Source organism: Seriola lalandi, unplaced genomic scaffold (genome assembly GCF_002814215.2).
Source record: "Seriola lalandi dorsalis isolate HSWRI2012SDOR001 ecotype SW California unplaced genomic scaffold, Sedor1 jcf7180002054767, whole genome shotgun sequence".
Classification (NCBI taxonomy): domain Eukaryota; kingdom Metazoa; phylum Chordata; class Actinopteri; order Carangiformes; family Carangidae; genus Seriola; species Seriola lalandi.
In genome coordinates, this window is record NW_019525320.1 from 2,826,529 (window position 1) to 2,836,311 (window position 9,783).

Below are 9,783 nucleotides of genomic sequence, written 5' to 3' on the forward strand. Positions count from 1 at the left end.
TATCCAACATCACAACATCACTCAGTATTAGTTATATGGGACCTGTAAAATTTCCTACATTATCAGCCATGATTAAAAACACAGCGAGGGAGGCAACGTCTGGTCAGCCCCTGATGCTTTTTCCTCTCCCCCGCTTCTAACCTTACTAATAAGGAGTAATTCACATACTAACAATGTAAAGCCCTCTATAAGCACTTTACCATCGCTGGCCAGCCCAATTAATGTCCGGAAGTGTTCGACTTTATGCTCGTTAAGCACTCAGAGAGCTGTTGCCCAATGAGCGCATGTTGATCCACACATCATAAATTATGACCATTAGTAGGCAAAATTTTGGTCCTGTCGGGATTTGTAAGTGAGGTTCTAAATGTGGTGATGCGGACAGATTCATGACTTCATGGAGTTTTATGTGAACCTATCTCTGGTTTTTAAAACACTGCAGGGCAAAACAATAGACTGTGGTTTTCCCCTCTTATTTTAAACCAAGATTTACCTAACAACCCAAATGGCATGCATTAAATGGACTCTCTCTCTCCCTCTCTCCCTCTCTTTCTCTCCCTGCAGGCATGGATACTGGGCAGCAGCGGACACGATCCATTGCAACAACAATGTTTCATAAGGGAAAAGCAAACAACGTGTGTAACAGTAGGTTATAAGACTTTAAAGGCTTCCAGAACGAGGCTTTGCCAATAGTTTTACAAGACTGAGACGCGGGACCGCTGCGCTTCAGCAGGGGACAGAAACACATGAAACCACTTTACAACACAAACTATATTTTGTCTCTGTACAGACAATAATAAAACACAGAGGGGGCGTTTCACCAAGCCGAGCCTCGATTAAACAAACACTTTCAACTTCAAATGCACACACACACACACACACACACACACACACACACACACACACTCTCTCTCTCTCTCTCTCTCTCTCTCTCTCTCTCTCTCTCTCTCTCTCTCTCTCTCTCTCTATCTATCTATCTCTCTCTTATCTGTTTGTCACATGCTGAGGATATTTAGAATTTTTGTTTATTGTTTGTTTCTCAAATCTTGGCAAGAAACCCAGTTACTGAAGTTTATTTGATCCCAACTAGTTGGCACCATTCATACAGACTGAGCGCAGCTCTGTCGCCCTGCTCGCTCGGGTTAAATGCCTTTTATTATTGGTGGTGGTTTTGTTGACAATGAGGACAATTGTGATCGTTTCTGCTCATGATGTAAATAAAATGACATGCTAACTCCTCACACTGTCGTCAGTGATTATGTCACAGAGCCCGATGCCTCATTGGCCACAGATCACTGCATCTCATTGCATCAGAACAAAAACAATGAAGCAGACAGATCCCTCCTTCCTCCTTCCAAAGTCATAACAAACAAGAAAAGCAGACACTCGGAAACACTCGTGCTTGTCAGCTCGTGCAGTTACCCGAGGAGTGTGTGTATCAGCTGGGTCAGCTGACATCCGCAGTGAACCGCCGCCGAAATCCAGCGGCCATAAACAACAAGCCCCAACACCCGCCCACCTCCACATGCTATCGCTTCTGGTCGCTAGGGGGCACTGCTGAGAGCTATCTGCGTGTGTCAGTGTGTACATACTCTAGCCTGTGTGTGTGTGTGTGTGTGTGTGTGTGTGTGTGTGTGTGTGTGTGTGTGTGTGTGTGTGTGTGTGTGACACGCGCGTGCGTGAAGCTGCATATAGATCTCATTCCGGTTCTTGGCACAGACTGGATAGAACAAGTGACAACAAGCATGGGGACAAGAAATAATTAGAGCACATCAGGCAGCTCTGGACGCAGTTTGTCACTGCCTGGTCACAAGGGCCTATGAGTGATGAGAAAGTTTACTATCAGCAGGCAATTTATTACAACAGACTGGCACAGCATCTCTACAATGCTCAGCTAACGTGAGCTAGTGCACACGCAGGTGCTGCTACACCAGCCACAGAGGTACAATGGCAGTCGCTCTGGGCAACAGCAGCTTCCCAGGCTACAGGTCAGGTCAACACTACACGGAACAGACACTTCCACCTTCTCATGAGCTCACACACTCACGCCTCTGCATCATTCATCATCTCAGCCAAGAAATGACCAGCTGATCGTCAAACAAAACACGAAAACACAGAGAGAGAGCAACAGAGAAATGTGTAATCTTACCCCAGCAGGCTCTCCGTAGTTTGTAGCCTCTCTGTTGTCCAGCAAGGCAGCTGAGGGGTCACGATGGCGAGTGGGAAATATCAACACAGCGCGCACATCTCCCGTGTTGCTGCTGGCTGTCCTCACATCCCCGGCGATAAGGAGCTTATGGAGGCGGGGTGTCTGATGCCGGGAAAAGTCTTTTTCTCGCAGGTTTGCTTGCTTGCTCCTTTTCCCTACCGAGTCGAGGCTTTACTGCCTCCGGGGGGGGGGGGGGGGGGGGGATAGACGCAGGCAGCGGTTGGTAGAGGCGGCGACTGTCCCGAAGATCCCTCTGTCAGGAAGTCGGAGATCGGATGAATATCACACGAAGCAGCGCCAAAATGACAGTGTAGTGTTTTTATATTAGAGTAAAGAAAAAAAGGCGTTTCTACGCCCCAGCTTAGTCTGCTGCTGATACAAGGGAAGGACCAGAGAATAGACAACAGCATAAAGTTCATGTTCATAGAGCGTGTGCCACGTGGCTTGCTGCAGCCAATCGCAGAGAGGATTCAGTCGTAAACTTTTATTACTCAGCTGTAAATTTCTCCCTTTAACAACCAGGAATGTTTGCACCCATCTTTCCCGTTCTTTTTTTTTCGATTTCACAAACATAAAAATGGCCACAAGATATGACGCGCGATGCTGAAATTTCCCATATGTCACAAATTAGACGTGCGTCAAAAAAAATGACAGTTGCCTTGGTAGACAAGCTTATGCCATCATGTAGCCAAGCCAACGGGAAATAAAAGTGTGTGTGAGAAAGAGCGGGAGGGAGGGGAGAGACAGGAAAAGAGACAGAGAGAGGCATATGAGACATGGAGCGAGAGAGAGAGAGGGAGAGAGCGAGAGAGAGAGATGTCTAATTAAACTTCAATTAGGCTAAACTATACTTCCATATTAGGGCCTGTGTCTCACTCACTGGCTCTCAGGGTGGATTACATGACAGTGATCAGATGTCAGGTTGTACTGCTCCACACATCCAGCGTCAGTTACAAGCTCCAGGTGCCAGGCAACATCAAAATGATGATAGATTTAACTAAGTGGCTTCAAGGTACCGTTTAAAAAAAAACTGGAAAAGCAGGTAAGTTGGAGTTTAAGGCTGCAGAGGAGTACCACACCACATCTGCTAGCAAATCTCATGACAGGGAATCAACACGCATTGTAAATCAGGTTCAGACGTCCAACCAGATACTATGTTTTGCACAAAAAGAAGGAAAAAAATATGTCTTTTGAAAACACGGGCATAAATTTTCCATCTTAGAAATATGGAGAACATGAGCCGAGCACTGGCTTTGTGAGAGAATTTCTTCACTTTCAGCAAATATACTGCATCGAAATACGTTTTAAAAATACCAGAATAAGAGGATTGAGGACGAAGAGGACAAAAGAGGAGAAATCTTTTCATTTGAGCCTAACACGAAGGTTGTATCAGTAAATCCCACAGCGCAAGGCCCCTTGCTTTCTTTTTAAGAGAAATACATGACATGGAGCCTCGTATCAGCAACGAATAAAATAAATGATCAAAGAAATGTGTGTTACATACTTGGATGAGCGGTGCATCTTGTCCTTGCAGGCCGTGATCTCCACACTGAGCCTCGGCACACACAGACAAAAGATGCAGAACCCAATCCGAGCCGTGCCTTTACACCGCCAATAAAGTTTACAGCAGGTACACTAAACTTTATTGGTAATGTCAACCCTGTGGTAAAAGTACAAACACACACACACACACACACACACTCACACACACACACAAAGGGCCCATCCGGGCTGCAGAATAGCTGTGACTTGGGGACACATCCGGAATTTTCTAAAGACTACAGGCAAATAGAGAAATAAACACCCTGAGTGAAAAGCCTGCGCTTTGACGCAACATTGCTTCACTCAGGGGAAAAGAACCCTAAACAGAACATCTGCAAGACCTGTTTGCTTTTGTGATATCAAATTCTATTTCCTGCTATTATATTCTTACATCAAGGAGAAATCCTGAATTAAAAAAAGGTTGCATATTCTACAATTTTCAGAGATAAAATTCAATCAAAAATCCTGTACCACTGTACTTTCGATCCGATTTCATTCGTTAGAGGACACCAGCAGCTTTACCAATCAAACACAATAAATGTTATGTTTATCTTTACGAGTTAGTTTTACTGGGAAAAAAATATAAATAAATAAAAAATATAATCAATTAAAATATAAATGAAACAGTTAACTGCTCTTTTCTTTTTTTCTGTTTCTAAAAATTGTATAATTGTATTTTTCTATTAATTTTCCAAATCCAACACTCTACCTTTAAATAACAAATAAATAAATAAACACTTTGGATTAAATTTAAACATGGGCCCAGTAAATAAACACTATTCCATCAGTCTCCTAACACTCATATGAGTCTCCAGTGTCAAGTATTTGCATCCACACTGTCTTATATACACATTGAATGGATCACTTCGGCTTATTGTAACAGCAGCCTATAGTACAATAATATAACTGAGCGGATCAAAAGCAGACAGACTAGACGCACCAGGATCTTTGAATAATTTAGATGCTTGAGACTGAAACAACTACACGGAGAGACGACGCTGCTAATTAGTTGAAAAGCAGCTCCCAGAATACATTTAGCCACATTTTGAAAATAAAAAAGTGAGCAAAAGGTTTAGGGAAAGCAGCGTGTTTTTGGCCTTCAAATGAAAGATACAGCTCCAAGGCTATTTCAGTGAAATTCTGCTTCAAACACTAGGTGGAAGAGGAAGAGGTCAAATTACATGTTTTGGAAAAGAGGGATCACATTTCTATTAATAGGCTATAATAGAGTGAGAACTGGTGTTTTAGCAACTGTAACAACACTTCAAGTGACCTACACTGATGTGTGTTTGAGGCATGTTGTGCTGTTTAGGATGCGTATAATGTTAGCCCCCTCACATTTTATGGTGACTGCTCCTCTCAGTTTAGTCTAAACGGTCATCATAAAGTGAGCAGCAGCTGCAGGAGAGGAAGCACAAGGTGTTACCTGCACTTGGCCTCTCACTCGGTTTGTCTGGACACCAACACCCTGCATGGTATAGACAGATAAAGCCTCCCTCATGCTTTGCCATTATTTAGTCTGATTATTAACATAGCACGATAACACATAAACAGATGTTTGTTAATCTCACCTCAAACAGCCATTATTCATCCCAAAATTCATTAAGAAAAGCTTCGTGTCCTCCCTGAAGAGACGAAGTTTCTTATTAAGAGGATGAATCAAATACGACTAAGGCTTTTGGGAGTACGCATGCTGTGAATGGGATTCACAGCCTTTCCTTAAAAGGTAAAGGGATACATCTGCAGATGCAGGTCTGGCGGGTTTTTTTTTTTTAATCGAATAAGTTGCAAAGTTTAAATTAGACAAACTTTACACAAGAGGTGATTCAATATGCTAGAGAGCTCCCCTCCCTCCTGCCGCCGCCAGCAGATGATTTGAGCGCATATGGGCTGAAAATCAAAGCATCATCAAAACATCAACATTGTTGCATGTTCCGCCATTTCCTCGTTGAATTGCTTATTGTATTTGAACTAAATTACAGCTGGAAGTGTTCCCGAAAACTGAGTGCTGTATTGAGCTCTGAGGGTTTCTACGGCGTCTGAAAGTTTATAACTTGTTAAACAGAAAAGCAGCGAAGTGGCAAAACAATAAAATAAATGTGTAGACTACATATTACATTGGACTGTGACTTAGCTTTTCAGTTCACGTATGTATGCGCATCAGTTTTCTTTTTTTTATGTCTGTGTGTGTGTGTGTGTGTGTGTGTGTGTGTGTGGGCGGAAGAGGCAATACTTCCAGTAACCGAGGCTGTAATATCAATAAAAAATAAATAAACAGAAATGATTGTGAGCCATCTTGTTTATTTGTGATTTTACATCAACAATGGCGGGGACACACAATTCCGTCTTTCACAGGAGAAACACCAGGAAACGAGCATACTGTTAACATCAATATATAACAAGACGTACATAAAGATTATATTCAGTGCAAAACAACTACGCTATATCACCAGCACATTAAAATAAAAATTCCCTTACTTTAAAATCGTTGTAATTGTAGCAGGTATTATCATACACAGTACATGTGCGTTATAGGCAGTTTTAGTTGTTGGGGAAATAGCTTGCAATCAAATCAGAGCGATGCCATAAGTATGGAATAGAAATTCTGCAAAGGCAAGGCTCTGAGTTTAGGTAGTGCCGTGGTACAATCTCAACATTGTTTGCTTGGCTTTGAGCTAATTGTCTTCCCAAGACTCACAAATTGTCTTCAACAAGTGTATATTGTATATTGGGTAAATGCTACATACATAACTTAATAATATAAGGTTGATATAGAACACTTTAAAATTAAAACCATATGAAATCTCTATATTCAGAAATCTCTATTGCAATTTCCCCAGGTTTAGGTAGCATCAAAGGATTTCAAACGATTGCATTTCCCTGGTAATCCTAGAAAAAGATGTCTGAGGAGCTAATGGCTATCTTTGTCTAGGCCATTCACATGAAAACAAGTAAAACAGTAACAGTAACAATTAGAATAATAAAACTTGTGTTTTATACATGGGCTGATAGCCAATGTAACTGCTGCGATGATGTCTGAACACTCACTACTAAGTTATAGGCCTACATTTCACTTACAATTTCGCAAAGGTTACTCTGAAATGATGTTCTTTTTAAATGTAGGCTATAATCTATTTACAACACAGGTCGGCGTTGGTCATTTTTGATCTTGTTTGGCTATGCTTTTGATACAGTTATTATTAAAAGCAAATTTGTAAAAAATAGCTAAGCCATTTTCCATCTAACATGCGTTTTAATTTACCCCCTTTTGTTTTTTTGCAAGGGCGACAGTCCTACCAAAGAAAATGTGCTACAGGCGTGTGTAGCTTCTACAGAAGAATCCAAATGGCAATGCGGATCATGTTATAATCGTGAGAGGGGAGAATTTTGTCTATTTATGACAGCAATATTGGTGGGATTCCTGTTCCCCTCTTGACAAAATGAAAGGGTGGTCATAAAGTTGACGCTCTCTGCCTCCTTGTGACTCGTCGTCTGTTTATGGGACCTCTCTTTTTTTCTCTTTTTCAGCCATATAACCATAAAAAGGACCATAAAATCACTCCTTGGTCTCCTCTTTCTCTTCCGCTTCTTTCTCTTCTGCTTCTTCCCCTTCACCGTCCTCGTTGCCCTCTTCCTCGGCCTCGGCTTCAGCCTCTCCTCTCTGACCCGGAAACTTGTCTTTGTTGTTCTCTTTTTTCCACTTCATCCTCCTGTTCTGAAACCAAATCTTCACCTGCCGCTCGGTGAGGCTCAGGGCGTGGGACACCTCGATCCTTCTCTTGCGGGTCAGGTAAGGGTTGAAGAGAAACTCCTTCTCCAGTTCAAGAGTTTGGTAGCGACTGTAGGTTTGCCTCCCATTCCGTCTTCCTGGGGCTTGAATGAAATAAAGCCAGAGGTTAGCTGGACTGACCACGGTCCCCCAGAAAAACATGCAGATGATGATCATTAATTCTGCATTTACTTTTTTTCCCCTTCAGCATGAACACTAATCATTCAGCTCCTTCATTAGCGTTCACCCTCATAGTTCACATTCACTCATAAAGAGCGGGGGGAGGGTTTATTTAAAGTGTAAGTTGTGTACATCAACAGTAATATCTATTAGGCCGCACATATCCCAGACACACAGTGTGGGATTTCAAAATAATTGTCTTCTAAGTAATGATCATTTTCACTCATGTTTGTGCCATTCACAGTTCTGTGCAGGAGTGATCAGCTGCCTGATGCAACTTTTACACCCGCTCCACTAAAGAGTTACTGGGTGAGTATGAGGAGACAATGTATTTCTGTTTTTTAAAAGCATGGATAACAATAATGAATTCATATTTTTATCAATTTAAATTATTAATGCCAAATTCCTACAAACAGAACTCACATATTCTATTCTATTTTAGTTTGAGCTTGTTTACAGAAATTCGTGTGGTTTTCCTCACTAGCAACAGGGCCTATACAAGCCTGATTAAGATTTTCAGACCCACACTCACACACACAGAGTGACACACACAGGAGTAAGAATAAGGAGGGAGGAAAAAGTAGGAAAAGAGAGAGATGGGGTAAAGCTTAACTGTAACAACATATGGGGACAGGCTCATGATAGATATCTCTCTGAGCAGATAAAAATGAGGCTTACACCTGTGTGGAGTTAATGTAGCCTGATAGCCTCAACAGGATGATCCATGAATGGAAGAGCTAATATCTACAAAGCCCTTATGGTTATGGCTCTATGAGCCTGAGCCACATTGGGCCTGTGGGTCAAATTACCCCCAAACCCTTAAAACCCGGATTCTGGATAATCGGGCATGTTGTGTTTCAGCTAACCCCTCCTGTCACTCTGCATGCTTACTGGTGTGTGTGGTGCGATCATATTTTAAACTATGGCTTATTCATCCTTCCCCCTAGTGCGTTTAGAGTTCTTGAAATATCTTATGTGAACGATAATTGACTTCAAAGAGCTGGTGTCATGAGCTGTGATCAGCAATTCAGTGTTTTAAAGGCACTTTTGAAAGCAGCAGTTCAGCCCTGTATGGACATGTGCTGCAGAGCAACAGCAGCCTGCAGTACAGGTTGTATGTGCCCCATCATGTTCCCTGACTTATTTCATTTTATAGTTTAGAGACACGCTCATATATATACTCAGGCATATTTAGCACACATGCACACAAACACACGGGCAGACACACGCTGACGCACACACGCGCGCGCACCGAGTAACACAGAAAGAATAGGAAATAATTGTATGATTCTGACCGTGGGGTCTCATCCAAGGAAACATAAGACTGGGAGAGGAGTTTTGATTTAAGTGGCCTTGTCCTTCTCCGGGGTTAGAGCTGCTCGACGATTTACAGTCTGGGTATTGCGCTAGGCTTGCGTCTTGCTGGGTACCATAAAGCGTTTGCCTCGGAAGGGCTTCATATCCATAAAATTTCGTTGCGTCTCCGTGGCAAGCCAAAGCGCAGGGGTTTTGCTGGTATCCGGGGTTGGAGATCCCCGTGGTCCCGTGGTGGAAAAAGTCCTGCACATGATGGGACGGGTGCTGAAAGCCCGGTGCGGCTGCTCCGGGTCCGTAAACCAGCGTGTGGCTGCGGGCAACGCTTTGTGGAAACCTGCAGTCGTAGTAAGTTGGCTCCAGTGACTCGCCGCCTTTGTACTTAGAAAAAAGAGGGTTAACAAAATAGGAGCTCATGTTTAGTTAGCATCAAGCAGACGGGCTCTCTCGCAGTTGAATATCTCCTTTAGGATGATGGCAGCCTTTTGTTTAGGGTCCCAACTCGCACAGCGCACACAGGCAGACAAACCGGAACTAGGAGAAACGCTGCCCCTTTGGACAATCTACGGCAGCTCACTCTCTCTGAGCCGTTCCTCTCATCGGATTTCTCTCGCAGTCGTGAGTGTTTTTTTCCAGGTTTTGCGGGCTCAAACCCGGCTCATGGCATGTGCTTTGGATGTGCGTTAGCTAAGCTTAAAGCTGGCTTGCTCGACCTGCACAGTCACAGACGCTGCTCTTTTCTTTCTTTTTCCTTTTTTTTTTTTTAGCTTCC

General features: G+C 42.9%; 1 protein-coding gene and 1 long non-coding RNA gene across 2 annotated transcripts in view; both read right to left on the reverse strand.

Annotated features, from left to right (window-relative positions):
• Positions 1-9,783, reverse strand: part of LOC147818022 (uncharacterized) — a 51,528-nt gene that overhangs the window by 28,383 nt on the left and 13,362 nt on the right. The window lies entirely within an intron of this gene.
• hoxc8a (homeobox C8a) lies at positions 6,030-9,743 on the reverse strand. The gene is made up of 2 exons (XM_023425106.2): positions 8,993-9,743; positions 6,030-7,621 (listed from the first exon to the last, which is right to left on the reverse strand). The coding sequence occupies exons 1-2, from the start codon at positions 9,426-9,428 to the stop codon at positions 7,305-7,307; spliced, it is 753 nt and encodes a 250-aa protein (XP_023280874.1). The 5' UTR covers positions 9,429-9,743; the 3' UTR covers positions 6,030-7,304.